Source organism: Zootermopsis nevadensis, unplaced genomic scaffold, assembly GCF_977971745.1.
Source record: "Zootermopsis nevadensis isolate Lab colony 2312 unplaced genomic scaffold, Znev_1.0 Znev_ptg000022l, whole genome shotgun sequence".
Classification (NCBI taxonomy): domain Eukaryota; kingdom Metazoa; phylum Arthropoda; class Insecta; order Blattodea; family Termopsidae; genus Zootermopsis; species Zootermopsis nevadensis.
This window is the reverse complement of record NW_028259154.1, coordinates 24,255,246-24,276,734: the sequence shown is the minus strand read 5'-3', so window position 1 is coordinate 24,276,734 and position 21,489 is coordinate 24,255,246. Positions and strand designations below refer to the sequence as shown.

Sequence of the window (21,489 nt, the reverse complement as noted above, 5' to 3'; positions counted from 1 at the left end):
CTCTACCCCATTTGCTGCTATTACTATTGCTTTTGTGATATTCGTATTGTTGGAAATAGTTCTATTTGTGCTCATGGATTGAAATACGTTTATTACAACCGAGTTGCAGTTAACATTTTAGACATGGTATAGCTTTTTATAATTACTCTCCGACTACAAATTTAATTATACCGAACTGCACGACTTTACAGTTTGTTAACGAAAATACGAGGGTGGTGATGATGATGATGGAGGCAGCAAGGACCTCTGAAACGTCGTTCGTGGTGCTTACTTAAGCACCACGAACAAATTTAATTTTCCTACCTGTGAGTCCTTTGCGTTGATTTATCACTAGAAATGGGCCCATTTCGTATTTTACACCAATGCGTGTTTCTTAACATGTTACTGAAACGTTAAGTTAACAGCGTCCTGACCATAGCCCAGTACATCATATTAATTCTAGATAGGAAGGCTCTGGAATGGAATGAGTTTGATGAAAGTATTTGCATGGATGCGATTTATTTTCGTTTCGTTAATCATTAGTTCAATATTTTGGTGGATATCTAAATAAAAAAAAATAATCATGTTTTGTGGTTTGCTCCGTAGAATTCTTGTTCATGCCCTTTGTTACGCTACACAGCAGAACACACTGAAGGTGATAATCGAGTAGAAATGGGGATCAGAATATTCAGGAATATAAGATGAAAATGTTTCAAGAGTATTCTTTGAATTTGTTAAGAAGAAAAAAATTCATAAGCGCAAATACTCGGTCGACGTGGTTGGTGTAGGTCTGTCTTGTGATAAGTTCATTTGAAGCTTCACGATCATAATTTTATATGCATTCTTATCTTTGTGTGTCTTATTTCCTAGGTCCACGTTTTCTTCTGGATACATTGTTCTTAAAGACTTTGAACTTATGCATTTATATTAGGGCGGGAGACCAAGTTTTACAACCACATAGAGCAAGTAATATCATAGTGTCTAGATTTAGAGACTAGCAATGACGAAATTGCAATTTTAGAAAATTCGAAACGCCGCGATACTGCGGCAACTTCTTCAGCTCTGCTGTTGGGCTTGTAGCCTAAACAGGACTTGTAGGCGCACACTCGCCGATACATGAATTCGCATTTTACTATTCGCCTTCTGCCACAATTTGTGCCACTTTTAAACAAACTAAAGGACAGTTATGATACACTCATTCAATACCTGACCATTCTTCAGGCAAGATAAGATTTTTCGCTGGATTATGTTTGGGGTCGTGGACTTGAATTGTGTGTGCAGTGCTGATCTGTATTTATTTATCATGGTTCATAGTTGAGGGCTCATGGATTTAAACTAAAAGTACTATATGTATTCGTAATGTCTTGCTGGTGATGATTTATTATGTAAATTACCAAGTTATTCTTAAGTATATTCCAACTAAGAAAACATTAAAGAAATGTTTATAAAATAAATTTCATGTTTTCACATTGACGAGTATGGAAATGACAGTTGTATGATATGATGCATCGTCTGGTAGAAGTTTACGGACGATTTAGAGGTATTTCATGCTTCCATCATCAGGGAGATCACTCACAAATGGATTCTACCTTCATTTTTTTCTCTCAAATTGGGAACAGTAACGGATATATTTACATTATTTGTTTATATTAAGATGCATACTCTTTTTGATTTCGTAATTATAAATATTCATATTAAATTGAGAGTGGTATTTCACAGCATTTAGCTTTCATCAGCCATACACCCACGCTCCATTAACAAGCGGTCTGTTCTAACAATGAAACACTGTAGTGCTTGGGGGGAAGGGGTGGAGTTGGAGCCTTTATTTTGTTCTGATGCACGTCTGAATCAAAGCAATAGCCAGTAAGCTATTCTCTTTTTCTGTACGGAACAGCTGGTCCATTGTGATTGAACTTGTCCCCAAATATTCTGTCTCCCTCAGTCATACGTAAACAAGAGCATCGGTGCAATATTATTCTAACAGAACAAAACGCATACAAATCCATATAATTTAGCACAAACAAATACCCGTAGCCATTTCATTAATAACGTCTGAAAGCATGTCGGGTATTCTGCTTTTGTTGAGTCAGAAGGATGAATTTGTTGACTAATTTGTTCGTGCTTTTACCTCAATATACGAAGTGTGTACATTATAAAAAATAAATAAATAAAAGCCAGCAAGGTTTATAATGCGAAAACAACTGTTTCCGTATTACTAAGCTCTCTCCCCCTTCCCCCCCCAATAGAAAAAATCGCCCGTGTCAGGATAGAGGGAAGTAAGTCCCAAAATTAACGACATGTATGATTGCTACTTTACGGCCTATTGGCCTATTTCGTATCACCTGCAATTTAAAAAAAAACCATTACCTCAGCCTTAAGTTCGCTTGAAAATTATACAATGATAAAAAATTGTTTTTTTTAGCGATCAGTAAAACTGATTCAATGAGAACTTTCCGAAAAATGTTTTTCGTTTCCTGAAATTTTAGGACTATCTCCCATTTACCATGGCTTCGGCGAAACATCATAAAACTTGATTAATACGTGTATAAACCTTACATATAACATTTGTTCCAACCTAAAAGATTTATGTATATTTTCGACATTTAATCGGCTTTTCTAACATAAAGTTACATTTTAATTTTAATCTCTGTATTCGTGATATACTCCGTTTGAATTTTTGCTTATTTACCTCTTATCCTGTTTTTCGTGGTTTTACTTGATTTGTTTAGGTGAATATCGGTTAGAACCTTCAATAGATCACGACTGCGTCCTTCCAAATCTTCACCTATTCATCATCATTCATCTCATTCCACACTTTATACCATGAAGTGTAACAGCTTCGTTTAATAGTCTAATATGAAATAAATCGACAAATTTAGCCGGAGCATTTATGAGTTATTTTGTTCTGAATGCTACGTGTTTGACGAATTCCCAATCTAATATTTTAATATTTTCCGTCAAATCACAATTTTAATAAGATAATAAAATATAAAATATTTAAAATATCATTTCACGTTCCGCATCGATGCGGAACGTGAAATATTTTAAATATTTTATATTTTATTATCTTATTAAAATTGTGATTTGACGTAAAATATTAAAATATTAACCTAATTCACAATATGACGCAAATATACTACCTTATGAATTCCCAATCGTTGCTCTGGTTCATTATTATTGGGTCAAAACATACGTTGACATAAATGACAAAATGGAATCATTAAACGATATTTATATTTCACGCCGTAAATTGCTGACGGCTGATTCTGTTTGATAACTGAGTATTTATGAAAATTCATTCATGAAGTGACAGTATTTAATTAATTTGAATGTCGTGTTTATAATTGATCTGCAGTTCAGTAAACATAATTTCGAAACCCCTTGTCCGTATTGAAGAATGTAAATGACCGTAGTTAAGCGAAAGTTGACGAAAGCCGAGTGACGTGGCAGGACCGACCGGAAGTTGTTTCCGTGAGTCACACCGATTGGGCTAGGTGTAGGGTTTACTTGGCATTGAATGGCGTGAGAGGATGATTGTGTGTAGTGAAACGGATGAGGTTCAAGGTATTATTCCTACACTCATCTGGTGGTGGAACAGACGGAAACCAGGAATTAACTCAATCAAGATAGTTGGCAGACCGAGAGTGAAATCAGGTAATTTGATTTCAGATGTTCCAGTAAAATAAGCAGTTTGGGGTGGAGGATATGGTAATAAGAAATGTATAGATTTAGTTTGGAGGTTTTATAGATGCAGATAGAAGGATAATATTAAGATACATGTAGGAAAAACACGTCAGTGTGGACAGAGTATTGTATCTTCTCTGATATTTAGAATACGTAGTAAGCCTAATTATAACTGAGCCGTCAAATATAGTCGTAATGTTGGTTTAAATTATGTAACGGGACCACTACTTTATATAAATGCTAGATTAATTATACAGATATATTTAAATGTATTGAAATAGGTAAAGAAAGCTCTGACATAGTTATAATATGACAAGGCCTGTTTGTGTTAGGTTAGGTTTTCTCCATAAGACCTATATACATTTTCGAGATCTGACTTAACATAACCTAACTTAATACCCTAATATAATACAACGTATAGTAACGTAAACTGTGCACGCTGTTGGACGCTATCCTGAGTCAGGTCCAACCAAACCACCTGATAACCTGCCGTCTCTCAAGTAAAAGTTTTCAAAGAAGGAAATCATTTGGTTTAATTGGTTATGTACGTAAATATTCAGTTACTCAGGCGTCAAACGGAGATACGGATGTTATTGTTTTTCTTATTCCGCCATGAATATAATTTCTGTTTTTGTGACAAGATAAAGACGGCCCTACGTCTGTCTTCCGACATACTCGAACGCCGTCAATGGACGAGTTATCCCACGTAACAACACTCGAGAAGGGCTGATTATTCGGTTATAGGCGTGGTTAATCTAAATTTTATATAAAGGACCTCATTGGGACGCACATGCGTATTGAAAGTTAACTCTTACCCTTCCCCACTTCAACGTCCCTCAACAAATCTCCACCCTCTCATTCGTAATGATACACACACCATACTTGTTCTGAGTCTTATTTTAGCTTCATATATTTATGTTGTTAATTACTGAAAAGTGCCTGTCTTTTTACATGAAAAGGGATGTTGATTAATGTGCAAGGAGGCAAACACAGAGAAAAACAGACAGAAAAGGAGTTGGGGTTCTGGTTTTGGTGGGGGGGGGCAAATAATAGAAGCTCACAGCGGGTGGTGTTCAGTGGAATGGCGAAGAATACAGAATGTCTGCTGTGGCTCCTCCCACCCCATCAGCCTTTCTCCGTGTCCTTATTAATTTTATGGGTAGCTAACATAGTCTTTTTGTTAATTAAAGGACCGTGTGCTGACGTTTGGATAGACAGGCCTGTGCCTAGGCTAACAGCGTGTTTAGGGGTAATGCCTTGTAGCCTAGTTTGTCCTAGTAAAAGAAGGCTTACGGGAACTATTCCCGCTCGTCTGTCTTTGATCTGTATCAAACCATTTGCCTTCCGTTGTGTCCGGTGATGGCAAGATTACGTTGTATGATAATGCATAAATCGGTCTTGGTAATCTAATAGGTCTTTTTGATATTTACAAAACTTACACGACGGCAAACAATGATGTGTGACGTCACGTACTTTGGTATTATCACCTGAATTTATTGATCAAAATGAATAATTCATTTTCTATTTCTTGCACTGCATAAACTCCCCATGTATCATTTCAGAGGATACAATGTCCCGTTGTTTACGTTGCGTATGAAGTGTGTTAAAGTTACGCGTACAAGACTAATGTAATATATATGTTATGGTAGGTTAAATAACGCTGGCCTTGTAATCCTGGGGTCTCGGGTTCGATTCCCGGCGGTGCCCGAATTTATAACTTGTGTTGGGCAAGGCCGTGGTCTAGGCAACACGGAGTTTTCCTCCGGGGGCTTCCCCGGTTTCTCCGTGGCATCCCAACAATTACTCCATTTACACACAGAAGAAGGCAATGGCAAACCACTTCTGGATCATCTGCCAAGAACGTATATGAACAGGTCCCAGTCCGAGAAAAGGATGGAAGGATCCTGTTCATATGGACCTGTCGTCACACAGAACACTACAAATAAATAATAGGTTAAATAGTCATTAACTGGTAATTATGAATTATTAGAAAATTGCCTGTCAAGAATGACTGGAAAATCTAGAGAAGTTCTTCAAACCACATTTTATTGAAAAATAGTTTCTCCGATATACACTTTAATATTATACCGAACAAGAACTTCTAGGGGTAAGTAGTCTTATCGGACTGTTTCGGCTCGAACAATCAACTCATAATTGGTACTTCTAAATGCATACTTTCTGTAATATTATTCAAATAGATCTTAGGGAAATTAGTTTAAATGATCCGGACAGACTTAAAATGATTTAATTTTAGTGGGAAGACGTCTTGGAAAGTGGCCACTCGGAAGGTTCAAATGAGATGGGAAGTTAACATTAAGACGGGTATTAAGGACATACTTTACGAGTACGAGGGTTGGATGAAAGTTACTCAGAATTGCACCCACTGCAGGACTGCGTATTTACGTTTTAAATGATTTTTTTTCCCCTGTTTATTTCTGTCTGCCTGATATTTTAGGGTAGCTTTATTATGAGCACACTTTTTTTATTCCGTTGCCTGAAGCGAACCATAGAGCCAGATATCATGATAGCTAGTTGTGGCCCGCAAAACGCATTAACCAGATGAGAACAAGAAAAAAAAGTTACCTGAATGGCATAAAAGCTAGATTTACTTGCAGACATGCGAGTGTGTAACGCAAAGGCAGATAGGCTTTCGCGTATATATATATATATGGCATGTGTATGTGTTTCTGTGCACAGGGATGTGAAATGGCTCACATGGAACACAAAAGATAAGGCACTTACACTCCCTGCTCGTAAACGGGATAGACATACATAAAGTTAAAGGAACGTATCGTATGTCTGCATGTTAATTAATGCATAGTACAGAAAGCATCTCTGCGGATTTTAGTAGGAACTGATATACAGAGCTAATTATTCTTCGATGTGTTGCTTTTGACTTAGTTCATTGACGGAATGGCTCGTTTAAAGTCACTTCATAGCGATCAATCGTTATTTTAAAAAGCTGATGGTTACTCAGCTGTTGCAGTAATTTCCCATATTCTATGATCCCGAAGACTAATTACGTTGTTCACAGGAGCCTTTTAGTGTAGCCGATCCTGAGCCAGTCTAATCCAGTCCACAGTCGTACCTACTAAGTCCATTCTTAATATTAATCTCCATCTGTGCCTAGGTCTCCTAAGTAGTCTCCTTCCTACACGTTTACCTACTAAAATGTTGCAAGTTGTCTCATGTCCCCATGCGAGCTGAATGTCCAGCCCATATCATCTTCCTTGAATTGATCACTTTAGTAATATTTAGTACAAGATTCAAATGATAAAGCTTCATATTAAACTCTAAAAGTTCTTGACGATGGTGAAGAGTCATTTGAATAAAAATTTTCTTGGATATTATCCATCGTCTAGTAAATAAAATATAAAACGTAAAACGACGTTTCGGAGATGGGGCTCTATCTCAGTCTTCAGGTTCCTACTCAGTTGGGCCCACTAGATAGAGCTAGGTCCGGAGATAGGGATTAGCCCCATCTCCGAAACGTCGTTTTACGTTTTATATTTTATTTACTAGACGATGGATAATATCAAAAAAAAATTATTCAAGCTTCATATTGTTTGCTTATTTCTGTTTTCCTGTTAAGTCTCTTACCGCAGGCCGATTTCTCAGGCATTCTGTTCTCAGGTATCTTCAGTCTAGGTTATTTCCAGTGGTGGCCTATTGTGAAAGGTTCCCAAAAATGTAATAAAAGATAACACGGAATTTCTTAGCTATGCGTGTCTAAACTTAATATTGCCCGGTTTCCAATTTTCTATAGCCTCGTCTGTTAAGCGTATTGCATCCCACTAAGGCGAGAGACAGTTCATATCAAATATTGGCACCGGTAGATATTACGAACTGAATGAGTTGTGACCTTACGCCTCTGACAGAGACACTCTGTTCTTTGTACTGCTGTAACGTACCTGGGGAGCAGCGGCTGAACACGCCAATGAATTTCCTGAAATAACATTCTAACAGATCCCCATTGTGATTGGTGAACTGTGCAAATGTAATTACCCACGGGGGGGGGGGGGGGGTCAAACGATTGGCAGATTATTCTGGCATTTAACCTAGAATCAGGCAGCGCGCTTGTGGTTTTCGGCACAAACAACGAAGTATCAGTCTCCTCCTCTCTTTGAGACTTACATGGGAATGCAAACATAACGGCGTTTATAAAAACTTTAGTGCTAAATAGTTCTTAATTTTTTTGTTCGATTTGTTTATGTACGAAAGTAGTCAGACATTCGAAGCGCCACTGTACCCCTGCGACATCATGCAATGTAGATTTGTAGCTATGCATCCATTTTCGATCGTCTGCTAGCTTTCGGAAGAGTTGTGTGTGCCGTCCCACCTCTGAAGAAGATTGTACGCCTCAGATTTACGTAGTCTGTGGCTTGCGTTCCGTTTCCCCCTCTTCTGCGTTCCGTTTCACTCGTTTAGAGGATCACAGCTATCTGCAGAGTAAAGTTTTTTGGAAAATGTGTTTTCAGGCCAGCCGGAAGAAGGGTCTTCCAATTTAGAGTCTTATTTCCAGTTTTGTTTGTGAGAATTTGCAGTGCGATTTATAGTGTGAAATCTGACGAAATAACACGCGGTTCTTAAAATTTGAAATTTGAGTACCTAGGCCATTAGAAACGCTTAATCTTTTATATTTATTCTGTCGGAAAATCTAATTTATTAACTGGCGAGGCTATCTTGTAAACTTCCTCGAACTCAGTAATACATAGGATTATTTGTATTCTGTCTTTTATTCTGACCATAACCACAAATGGCAATCTTAAATTAATTATATAACATAACAAATGTTATTGTAGAATGCAAAATATCTGATCAATAGTTGACCTATTACGGCGGAATCCACATTGATCGTCCCCGATAGTTTAATTCGTAAATGGCGTTAACCTTGCCAGAATATTTGATAAAATTTTGTAAAAAGTGGGAGTATAATGGGTCAATCCACCAACTATTTGTGAACATTAGGAAGTCATATTACTCAGAAGAGAGGTACTGTATTACATTTTGATTGAGTTTGGAATACCAAAGAAACTTGTCTGACGTCACTATCAACTTGATCGTCCTGGTTGTCGCGGTGCCTTTCCCCTGTACCTCCGCGGTCACTCAGCTGTTATTTAACAAACCAGTCCGTACCGCAAAGAGAACACAACATTTTACCATTATGATGAAGGGCGCAATAGCTGTTTACACTGATTATTACGCAAGACTTAAAGTGTGGACTCGCAGACTGTCAGTCAGGTGGGACATACTATATGCACCGCCGGACTTTAAAAGGTTAATGAAGTAAAACATTAGGAGGTCGGAGACGTCAGATTCAGTGGCGTGAATTCGGATTGGATTATGACAGTCATGTCTCTCGGGGGCTGTTTTAATTCGCTCAGCGCTGGAAGTTCTGCAGATAATTTGATGGGGAGTGTAGGATATGGCTTGAAATCTAATGGCGTAGATGGCGGCCTGGCTCCCATCGGTCCCCGCACCCCCTTTCACCCTTCCCCACTGGAAAACAGCAAGGACAAGAAAGGATGAGCAGAACTCTCGAGCTCTCTCTTCCCACATCGCGTTTCTTCCTTGTTATCCTCCGTGCGGAGGTCGAAATGGGGAAGCGGGCTGTGCAGTGAGGGGATGAGAGAGAACAGGGGGGAGGGGGAGGACATAGAAGAAGTAATGAAAATTATGCATTAGTTCATATTCGAAAAGGGTTCTTCTACATCCATTCTTCTCACAAAGCATTTTTACTTTTCATTTACTTTTTCCCTTTCTTTTCTTCAGTCTCTCCTTTTTTTAATGTGTGTTGCGGAGTTAGATGAGCGTGGCGACGGGGAGAAGCCCCCGCGAGCGAGAGCACAAGAAAGAAAGCACGGAACCGTAAACCTGCTCCAGTAATCTCGTACCGAATGAAAAGAAATGACTACGACGACGGTATGATGTTGCTGCTTGCCTCGGGTCCTTTCTTGATGAGGTTATTTTAATCTGCAACTTGCTGATGCTATGATAATGATTCTGTTTGCATGAGAGCGCTAAATCCTCCGCTCGCCTGAACCACGGATGGCTGTTGGCAGCGAACAATGCCTTCACTCACTCACATTCTAGCACGCAGACACAAGCAGTATCACATGAGTTGCCTCTGTGCGCAAGTATTATGTGTAAGGAAAGCAGAGAGAGCTCCGTATATAATTAACCCCGACTGTAGTCAGCTTCAAGTTCTGGCCGCTTTATCCTACAAAGAAATATCCTATTGTGCCCATTGGATTGGAGGTTGGGTGGTCGGGTTACTACACTGAGTCCTCTGAGTTACTAAATCATTTGGAACGTAAGAGTAACGCTGAGTATTTTAACTACTTACGTTCTCTACGTTAGAACGCTGGCCTTGTAATCCTGGGGTCTCGGGTTCGATTCCCGGCGGTGCCCGAATTTATAACTTGTGTTGGGCAAGGCCGTGGTCTAGGCAACACGGAGTTTTCCTCCGGGGGCTTCCCCGGTTTCTCCGTGGCATCCCATTCACACACAGAAGAAGGCAATGGCAAACCACTTCTGGATCATCTGCCAAGAACGTATATGAACAGGTCCCAGTCCGAGAAAAGGATGGAAGGATCCTGTTCATATGAACCTGTCGTCAGACAGAACACTAAATAAATAGATCCGAATAGGAAAAGAACATCATAATCTGTATTCTTGATCTTATTTTGTTAGTGCGGTCAAACTAAGAAGGTTACGATGCGTGTGTCACGTAAAATACATGGGGAGATGATAAATTAAAACAATTCAAGACAAACAGAGGCTACTTGAGAGCTCTAGCCTATATACGAGGGTAATTAATTGGTTAAGAAATGCAAGGTCCTAACGTAACTAAGAGTTCTTCACATGGACACGCGGGAAGTCCTGCTTACACAACATAAAATTTGCCTTGATTTCAAGAAACGTCTCTCACGCGGGCGTAGAGCTAGTTCGCCTGTCTAATTTTAACTGGGGTTTTACAGATCTTCCAACTGCTGCTTATTGGGACGAGCGATAACAGTTTAGCCAGTGAAGTAACTGGACGACAGCGGTTCTATTCCCGGCAGGCGTGTGATTTTTCTCAGTCCTTTCCTATGGAATGTACACGGGCGACGAAGAGGTCTCACTGACCTCTCACCTGCATCTAGAGCCAGTTTATTGTGCGTGGGACGTTCAATTCATTACCCTGCCAAAGAGTTACCGTTGGACATGGGAGTAACGTCGTTTCCTCGATATGAACCAAGCAGGTTAGTGCAGAAGTAAATGATACGTCGACCATAAAATTGGGTTTCTAAGACGCAGCTTCGAAACTTAACTACAATTTTACCACAGCTAACGATCTGTAAGATATAATAACTGATTTTGGGTGTGTAACATAGTTAAGCTCTTAATTCGGATGTAACCAGCTGTTGCCAAGGTAATTCAGCAACGGAATTATTATGTTTACAGAGGAACCCGGTTACCAATTACGTAAAATTGTATATTAAAAAAAAATGTTATTCCTTTAAAAGCAAGCAGACAATACATTTCTTTGAGAAATCAATGTGAATCCCTTCCCCTCTGAACTTCCTGTAGATCGTCTGTGTGCTACCGGTTCAAGTTCTAGTAGTTTAATTTCTCTCTGAGGCCTTTGATGGCGGACACTTCACTCTTCTCTGCTCTCTGCTGTATAGAAAAGTTTACCTTTGCAAATTAGATGCTATTGAATTAAGTAAGCCCATTAAGTTACTATCACCTCAATTGCTTTCGCTAGGGCACCGCGCCAGACTTAATTTTATTGAGTGACCAGTGACGGAATTAGGATACTGGAGTAATGGCTCTTGGATCTGTCCCCCCAAAATTTTATTGTTAGTTGGATACTCAGGTTGTGACCGAATCGACTGATTTCCATCACAAAAAAGCAAACAAATCTTAACTTGGAAAGTAAATTTAATTTAACTTGTCCTGAATATTAGTATTAAAATCCATCAATATACACTACGACAAATTGAATGTACATTAGTGCAGACAGCAAGAAACTTACTGTGAAACGTAAAAGTAAATATAAAATTGTCAATGACTTGTAATTTCATGTGGATGAAAAATTTCCTGGAGATGTCTGAACAGCCACGACACGTAAGTCAAGGTTTTATCTCACAATAAATAGTTGTGTTGATGACTTGGATACAGGGGGTTAAATATTACCGGTAACTAAACTTTTGGCAGTAGAATTCCACTAGGTGTAGTGGTCACAATTCCATGACTCTGTCTGTGGTTTCTCGTTTACGATGACGTGATGCACCACGCGAATTTAAATTCGGAATTAAAATTATGAGAAACTCAGTGCCTTTTATCCAGGAGAAAGGATATTACATTTACCGTGTTCTGATTGTTTCCACGTGACATTTAAACAAACCACTGTCTTTATATTCCATATTTTTTATTATTTATAGAATAGAAATATTTATAATTAAAGTTCCGAGACTGCTTCTTGAAAGTGTGGTATCAGTTATTTTAAGATGCAGTCTTTATTTTAAATAATTATATCAGTTTGGGTCCTTTTGAATCCGCCACTTAACAGCAGATTTCTCATCTTGATCCATGTCAAAACATCGCAAAGGGAGTGATTTTAAACACGCTAATGGGATCAGATTAACAACTCTGGGGTTGTAATGACTTAGGGGACGGATGAGGGGGATTTGGGAGGGGTAGTGGTTCTTTAACCCCATTTAGAAACCCATTGTGGAGAATGTAATCAGGGCGACTCAGTCCATTGAGCGTTATGATGGCAGTGGATCGGACCAGCAGGTGGTTCCTCCACTCGAGTGGACGGACCCGAAAGAGTGTGTGTGTGTCGCAGTGTTGCATAAACTGACGTCGGTGGGCAATTTGGCCGGCTGTCTCGCGTTCCCCTGCCTTCTTTATTTCTTGGCTAACTACGTTTAGTCAGCTAAATAAATTAACCTGTTTGCTTATATATATATTAGGTATTTAATTACGTTTTGTAAACTGCGTAGGCGATATAATGTCGAGTTTCAACATGGCTGTAAATTTGTGAAAGAAAACTGTAGTGGTCTGGGCATATTGTGTCACAGAAACGTCGGAGACAAATAAATAATATTCAATCAGAATAATCGTAGTGCGGGCCTGAAAATCGAACCTGAAACCTTCCGAACATGAATGATATTTTCTGAAATTCAGCCTTGATGTTCGATAACACTCTTCTCATCGCCGTGATGATGGAGGCAACAAGTATATCTGAAACGTCGGTAAACTCCTACAAGACTACACGATGGATCATCTCTGGTCCACGGCTTATGTTCTGACAGCTCGAAGGTTGTTCCTCGTACCCAGTCTTCCTCACCCTCCTGAGTCGTCTTTTATATTAGGTCGTAATATTCTCAACGCCGCCGTGTTTTTAGACACCCTCAATCCACTTCTTTCCTTGCGGCGAACGAATGCGTTGTCCACCCATGTACAATACCACACAAATTTATATTTTTCTGTATAAGAGCCTTATTATAATATCATTTAAAAGGAATGTGGACAATGCGGAACGTTTGCTGTTTCAGAACAGCATTAATCATGACAGGCGTGGGGTTTTGCTGGCAGTCCAATTCACATTGCTGGAGGCCGTAATCAGTGCCCTGACAGTGTAAAAGTGTGGAGGTATACACCAGCAAAACCCGCCCTCTAAATGGACGGGCCATATGAAAATGGTGAGAGGGGTAGTTGGTAGGGGCGAAGGTCATTACATAACTTTGATTGAACGCATACAAGTTCTGTAATATATTTCCTTTTTCCACCAATATCTAAGCCTTTACATTGGTTTAGCTATTTTGGATTGGATTTCATGGTACAAGCTTAGTATTTCAATCAGGAGTGGTGGCAGCCACTACGAGCCTCAGCTGCAATTCTACGCAACAGTTAATGAAAATCGGGTTTGGTGGCAGGGTGGAAGGGTGGTGTGTGGGAGGGGAGGGTGGTTACTGGCCTCTGAAAAGCCGCACACTGCTGTACGTTCATTCCTACCCCCAAAAACCATTGCATTGCTAGCAGTAGTACATTATAAAACGAAACTAGTGGCTTTCAATAGAAGAGGCATTGAGCGCTCACAGATCCCAGTAAAACCGTTGACTCCCCCCTCCCCCTCACCCTCAGCGTGGATCTGCTGTGTGTTCTAATTAATCAACTGACTATCTCCGACTTATTAACGTCATTCATGTACTATTTCAGTACAGACGGACGGACAGACAGAACACTGAATATTGTGAAGCGAAAGGTACAAGCTACAGTTATTCCTAACTTGATATCGAGGTGAGGTTAATAGCTTGTGGATTTAAGGACGCTGTTTCAACTGAGAAGGTTGTTTAGAGTCAGTAGAGACAGGGATGTGATCGTATTTACGTAAACACATCACGAAGAAGGCCTATAGAATCGTAAATTTAAAGCTGTGTGCATATCGAATGTCTACAGACATATTATGAAATTGTTACACTTAAGTTTTCTAATAAATTAACAGGAAATCGCATTTACAAATAAGCAAGAGAAATTTTATCTCAGGACATTTCATAATCACATATAAAACTTTCACTTTGGTGAGTGATACTTCAATTCACTTCACACCCAGTGTAATTAATGTTCCTTTCAGCTTTAATTTAATAAACTGAAGTGAAGAATAATTTAGTGTTAAAAGCGAACCGAACGACAATTACTCATTTTAAGTGGGGGAAAAATACAACTGGGCAATACAAACTTTTATCCCAGTTATGCAACACCCAAGATTTCATAAGGTAGTATATTTGCGTCATATTGTGAATTAGGTTAATATTTTAATATTTTCCGTCAAATCACAATTTTAATAATATAATAAAATATAAAATATTTAAAATATCACAATTTTAATAAGATAATAAAATATAAAATATTTAAAATATCATTTCACGTTCCGCATCGAATGATCGATTTACAAATTGGAACGTCTCTTACGACATGTTTCGGTTATATTTATAGGACGGTTAAATATAACCGAAACATGTCGTAAGAGACGTTCCAATTTGTAAATCGATCATTCGATGCGGAACGTGAAATGATATTTTAAATATTTTATATTTTATTATCTTATTAAAATTGTGATTTGACGGAAAATATTAAAATATTAACCCAAGATTTCATCAGTACGTCAAGGCAAGGAACTGAGGTTCGTTCTTATTCATGAATTCGGGGTTCATTGCGCAGAAAGTGTGAAGACGTAGTCGCAGATGGGACATTATTATCAAACCTGACATGGAAACGGGTATCGAGGGTGTGGACTGGATTAAGCTGGCTCTGGGCAGGAACCAATTGCGGTCTCGTCTCAGTCCAGCACTTCTGCTTTGTATTCAAGAGGACCTGTGTTCGAATTTCGGCCCAGAATAATACTTTTAAATAGGCCACAGAGTTACATCACTATTAGTTTAGACTGAATGTTACGAAACAAATTTTGCACCAGACCTAATATTAATTTGTTCAAAGTCGCCGGTAATTTTGTGTTAATTTTATTTTTTAATTAATTGTTTGCAAGAGAAGGTTCGAAGGTAGCAAATCTGTGCAGGAAGGCGGTCGACAGTGTAGATGGGCTTCTTTTACATGCACTGGAAAAGTAATAAGAAGTTAACATCGGGAAAAGTAGCGTTCGAAACGTCGGACTCTTTGGAAAAGCACCAATGCTCCAAAAGAAACATTCACTGACCGGGACTTGTTTTTCTCGTTCTTCGTCGCGTTATGTGTGTGGCGTCGCAAGGAGAATGCAGACGCTACTCGACGGAGCACCTCAGGATGTCGTAATTAATATCCAGGTTCCCGTTCTGTCCTCCAGTATTTTTATATCTTCCCTAAAAACTGCTTATTTAATGAAATCGAATTCCAACATTGTTCCTCCTACGGCGCCCATTTATTGGTGGGATAAACGACGCCTCTCCGCCTCTCTACCAATAGCAGGGGGTGTTATGGGCGGGGCGAGACTGTACACCCCCGTGTAAAGGGTATGCGACCCTTCAGAACGACGCTGATTGTCGTAATGGCTGGTCCGTTTCTATCTCCTCTTCCAGGGGACCTTCTCTCCGAGTACATGTTCGGACGCCGGCGTCAGGTAAGACTCGACTTAACTACGCGCAGCTTTCGAAAATAAAATTTCGCTGTTCTGGGACGGAGGATTCTTAGCCTGGTCGACGCTTTGGAAAACGGAGGCTAAAGAGTTAGTCGGATAGTTGAGTCCAGGTTGAACCTTCACTTTCTGAAGGAAGTATCGTCGATTCGACTGTTTAAGTTCTGTGAATAGTAATTTTAGAAAATAATGTGTTTTAAAAGGATGTGTAAGCTTGTATTCTATGGGAAAGGAACCCATAATAATGAACTAAATCTCCTTAAGAATCCGCTTTCCTTTCAGTTCGATTTCATTGACAAAGAAACAAATATAAACGAGTTTCAATGGAAAAGTGGCATAGCCCTATTAGTTATATGGTCAAAATTGAAATTGAAAAATTGGTAACAAATGAGTTTGTCACGATAAACCCCGTTATTAAGTCAAGTTAAAAATTGGCACAGCGTAGATTCATAGCCCGAATGTGCGCCTTTTTCAAAACTCACACGGGGAGCCGGGCTTGGAAAACGATAGGGGATAGATTACTAAAGCCGTGTTACCTGGGCAGGGACGATCATACTCGGAAAATTAGGACTAGGAAACAAAGAACGGATGTAGGCAAATATTCCTTTGTAAATAGGACCATAAGAAGCTGGAACCAATTACCTCCAGTCTTTCCCCTGTAAATTAGGCAACTTTAGAAAGAGAGTCAGAAATGTAGTTACAAGCTAAGGGTTATTAAGTTGGGATTAGATGGTGATAAGTGAAGTGACTGAGTCTCGAAGTGATGAAGTGACTTTAGTTCTTTGGGATAAAAGTTTCATGTACTGAGGTCTGACTTTATATTTTACTCTAAAGTATTGTGATTAATTAATGGATGTGTGTCCGTGTAAGGTGTGGATGTTTTTGTAGGGGTGGATGTCTAGTTATGTGTGTGGGGAGTGTACTTGTTTATATTATATGTATTTTGTTGTAATTGTGTAGTGTAAGGACCACTGCCATCGGGTTCAAACCCAATTGCAGTAAATAAATAATAATAATAATAAAGTGAAGTGATTTTCTTGAATGTTTATGTAAGGCTGTTTAATACGTGTATATGGCCTTTTAAGTCTTTTATGACATCCCAGTTAATTTCTGGGTAAAATTCAGAAAATTCTATGGCAAGAGAAACCAACTTTCACGCCAGTACAAAATAACGCAAAGAATTATACTTTTGTGTAATCTTAATCCGTACTTTTGTGCTGTCAGTGTTTATGGAGGTTATGGGACCCAAGCAGTGGTGTCATTGTGTAGGAGGAGGACTTCTGATTGCGTCCTTTATCTGATTACCATTTTCAGCGTCGAAATAGGACGACTTTCACCCCTCAACAGTTGCAGGAACTGGAGTCGCTGTTCCAGAAGACGCATTATCCTGACGTATTTCTGCGCGAGGAAGTGGCACTTCGGATCAACCTGTCAGAAGCACGAGTTCAGGTAATGGTTGATGGAGCGGTAATTCTCGAGCTAACGGGGTAAATGGAACCGAGTCGGGATGTTTTGTCGGATTAAACCGACTTCTCGCATACACGGCCGTTACTCTGGGGGGCATAACTGCTTCGCGTCCAACGCTGGTCAGTCACTTCAGAAGATCGTGTCGTGTGGGTGGAATTGACGCTGGATAAGCTTATACAGGCGAATTTATTTCAATTAAAGACAATGACAACTCGTTCAAAAAATAAACGAGCTGTATAGGTAATCTTCTGGCAGATTTTGAAAGTGGACAATGGAGCTGGCTTTATATGTTTTGTCGGAATAAAATACCCGAGTTTGAAGTGTTGCCAAAAATGACTGGTTGCAAAATATCAGGCTTCAACGTTTATTCGCATGTCCAAATTCTGAGCTTTTGTCTTGGCGGTAGGTCACGATGTGTCTTACTTTTCATTTCCAGCGGGAAAATAAGAAATGCCAAATATTTTCTTGCGAAGTGTTTGCAGACTGAAACCCGACCATATTTGTAAGCTCTCAAAGCAGACGTACAGAACAGTAAATGACAATTCTTCGCGTTGCTGTTGAATCTGTTGGTAAAATGTGGCTCGCAAAAGAAAGTTACGGTGTGCTTCTATCAGGTGTGGTTCCAGAACAGGCGAGCCAAGTGGAGGAAGCAGGCAAGGTTGCAGCTCTTGCAGGATGCGTGGAGGATGCGTTGCCTTGGCCTCGGCACACCGCCACTGCTTCTAGGTACTCCATAAACTTTGCTGTTTATAAATACCCGCAAATAGCCATACAATAAGAGCTACGGTTAGGATATTTGACGGCTGTGCCGATGATAGGGCGCGCCCTTTTCGCGTGGTTTGCCGTGCCTCCTAGTTCTAGCGGCACAGCCGCAAAATATCGTCATTGTAATATGTATAAGTGATATTTTTTAGTTTGTCCATCGTATGTACTTCTGTAAAACTACGTTTCGGAAGCTGTATCTACTTCCGTCTTCAAAAATTGGTAGATACATGTCCTGCTCTGCTTTAACAATAAATAAATTTGCATTTTTCGTGTAGGTTCTTTGTGTGATTCTGAATAAAAACAGGGATTATTTCCTTAAATAGCATTAATCAGTCTGATCTTCGTAATGATGAAGAGCTGTTTTCTGTGCGGTACGATCAAAATTATTAACTATATTCACGCGGTCTGTGGCTATAACTTGCTATTCACGTTGGGTTAAGGTTAATACGGCTAATTTTATGAAGTACGGAAACCAGTAATTACGATGCTACTAAGACAACTCAATTATCGAACCTCATATTCATAAGAACGATAATGAATTGGATTGGTCTGTAAGTCACAATGAAATTCACGCTTCATTATGGCAAAATGGTGTGTATTTCAGGTCGGGCATCACACCCGGGACTTCCTCAACAGGATCCTGATTCTGCTTCTGCCAGTTTGAAAATGTCGGCCGCTTGCAGTGACGGCTTCAGGATGATACACGGGTAATGCCTGTTACGACGTTTCGGGAACTTGCTTTACTGTCGTTTTGAGATGACTGGTTGTATGTAATTAGGCTCTACCGACAGATGTTACTTATGAATCCGCCGATATTTTAATGAAGACAGTAAAACATTTACGTCTCTCTATCTACCACTGGTGACCTGAGCTCAAATACCAAAATTCCGCTTCTATTAAATACTTCAATGTAATTATGGTGTAGGTCTAATCAGTCAACCATTGCCATCAATTTTGTGTGATTGCTAATTTAAAGGCGTTAGATACAGCGCGTTCTTCATATATGAAACGATTTACGAATATATTTAACAAGTAGTAATTAACAGCCGATAAGGAGTAGTCCTGCAATTTTGAAATTGCTAACAGTCGCTCATCGTTGCGAATATTTTAATGATCGGTCTGTGAGTTAGAACACAGCTGGGCCTATTCTGTTGGACTCTGGAGAGTAGGTTTGGTCTAGAAATAAATAGAGATGACTTTTCGTTGTGAGAGTACGAGACAAGGTAGTAGTAACATAGAAACTGAATATGACATTTTGAAACACAGTAACAAACTTCTAGCCTTATTAAATTTTGAATAAAATAAGCCGAATATTACTGACACTTGTGTATGAAACTGGATTCATGCCTTCTGCTGGTCCATTGCAGTGGGCAAGGTACGTGACTGTGGCGGTGATTACAGGTTGCAGCTATGCGACAAGCAGCTTCCGACTGCTGCACAGTTCGGCCCACCAGTGTCGGGCAAAATGTGCTCTTGCACCGTCGCGGGAATCGGGTCCCTGCCACCCGACATGGTGACCGCCGCGACGGTGGGCACCCGCAGTGCCAGCCCCGCCTCCCCCGCTAACAGCAGCCCCAACAGCCCCGGAGGCAGATGCGACTCCACACCGGGAGCCTCAGTACCGGAGGACCTGCGCGACGCATCTCGATCAGAACAAGGCACTAGCACGGACTCTTCCGTGGACAAAGATTGCAAAAGCAGCACCGACACGTAGATTTGAGCTTCGTGCCTAGACCTCCTAATTATTGGTTTACTTACGGAAAGTGAGACGGGGTTCAACAAACCCGCACAAAAGAGGGTATTTGGTTGAAATAACTTTACGATCCCTTAGACGGTTGCAGTTTAAAGCTGGCTCTTAAAAGACGACACATTCTGAGAGTCGAATTTTAATATCATAATTTAGTCTTTGCGAAAAGTGTTCGTATTCTGGAGGACTCAGGTTCGACTCGTGGCTTGAAGGTGTTTAGTGTTTTTCCATGGCTCCATTCAGAATATTCTGTGGCGATTTGATGTCTTCCCCATCTCATAATTAATCATGCTATAAAGTCACAGTGCAATTTATTAATTTGATATCGTATTGTTAAATAAAATGTGACAGTACCTGATTTATTTTCCTTTATGTCAAACCTCAAACGAAATTGAATTGTATTCGTTGATATTTTGAGCGGAAACGCGTATAAGAAACTGCATACATATTTTATTTACCGCACTGGGTACTTATGAAATGCATAACGTCGTTCTGTTATCTGTAGTTAACACAATTAGCTGATTACAATGGCTGTACGGTCACGTCTTCCATTGTCTTAAGCTTAAAACAGAACTAAATATTTAAAGCACTTTCATTTGATTCTGAATATGATTCTCCTAGCATTTGCCGTCTTATGTTATAAATGTAGAATGTGATCGTGCGTATTTGAAACTGGTTTTTAAGGGCAGTGTTATCGTGATCTTTGCACATGAACATATGAGATTTGAATTGTTATGTTAAACCGAAGTATTTGGGGAATGTTTGCTGCCATGTTGTTCAGAATGTTTTGTCTTCCCTTCTGCTATCTTTGAATGTAAAGATTAAAATATACAGAACTATGAATGTTCCTGTTGTTTTGTATGGATGTGAAACCTGGTTTCTCACGTCAAGGGAAGAATATTTATTGAAGGTGGAAGAAAACTCCTTAATGAGGAGCTTCATAGTTCGTTCTCTTCTCCAAATACAAATTATTTCGTCATATTAATTTCTATTCCCTGATAATGACAAATTGTCAAAGAAAGATGCTGTGAAAATGTGAAGAGCTTTTGTGTTGACTGTCAATATAGGTGTGTATGTGTGTAATATGTTCCTTATTTTTATCTGGAAATTATTTTCGCACAGCTGGTTGCTGATTTGTAAGTTAAAATTAGACAAAAAAAATTACTTTAAAGCCTCAGCAAGGCCGAAGTCTAATGGAATTTACTATTGAATGACATAAATTCCTAGACCGAAAGAATCAATTTAATGAAGTAACTTTTTGTCTGGTTGATGATTTCTCAGGCGCTGACTCTGGTCAGAACGCGATCAACGCAAGGTGATGATTCCGGAGAAATGCATTTCCCCTCTCAATTACATTGAAATATATGAGATATTTAAATATACGTTAAAGATTATAACTCTTTGATTTATAACTTTGGAACGAAACATTAACTTCAGTATTTCCAATTAGCGTTTATTTATATTTATTTATTTATTTAGTGTTCTGTCTGACGACAGGTCCATATGAACAGGATCCTTCCATCCTTTTCTCGGACTGGGACCTGTTCATATACGTTCTTGGCAGATGATCCAGAAGTGGTTTGCCATTGCCTTCTTCTGTGTGTGAATGGAGTAATTGTTGGGATGCCACGGAGAAACCGGGGAAGCCCCCGGAGGAAAACTCCGTGTTGCCTAGACCATAACTTGATTTAATACACGGTGGTAAAGTGAATATAAATAATGTGGC

The 21,489-nt window shown here is 39.5% G+C and overlaps 1 protein-coding gene across 2 annotated transcripts; it reads left to right on the top strand.

The window, feature by feature from the left end:
* The first annotated feature begins 3,116 nt into the window (after positions 1-3,116).
* LOC110828315 (uncharacterized) lies at positions 3,117-21,017 on the top strand. 2 transcript variants are annotated; one of them, XM_022060931.2, is made up of 6 exons: positions 3,117-3,633; positions 10,644-10,907; positions 17,099-17,233; positions 17,883-17,977; positions 18,621-18,723; positions 19,418-21,017. In XM_022060931.2, exons 2-6 carry the CDS (start codon positions 10,870-10,872, stop codon positions 19,728-19,730), a joined length of 684 nt encoding a protein of 227 aa, XP_021916623.1. In that variant the 5' UTR covers positions 3,117-3,633; positions 10,644-10,869; the 3' UTR covers positions 19,731-21,017. The 2 variants fall into 2 exon arrangements, with proteins under 2 accessions (XP_021916623.1, XP_021916622.1); XM_022060930.2 differs by lacking the exons at positions 3,117-3,633; positions 10,644-10,907 and adding an exon at positions 14,653-15,769 and having other exon boundaries at positions 17,866-17,977; positions 19,418-20,610.
* The last annotated feature ends 472 nt before the right edge of the window (positions 21,018-21,489 follow it).

Coding starts and splice junctions, on each gene's coding strand:
- LOC110828315 (XM_022060930.2), top strand. CDS start 15,665: ATGCGACCCTTCAGAACGACGCTGATTGTCGTAATGGCTGGTCCGTTT. Junction 17,234..17,865: donor TGTCAGAAGCACGAGTTCAG/GTAATGGTTGAT, acceptor TGCTTCTATCAG/GTGTGGTTCCAGAACAGGCG. Junction 18,724..19,417: donor GGCTTCAGGATGATACACGG/GTAATGCCTGTT, acceptor CGGTGATTACAG/GTTGCAGCTATGCGACAAGC.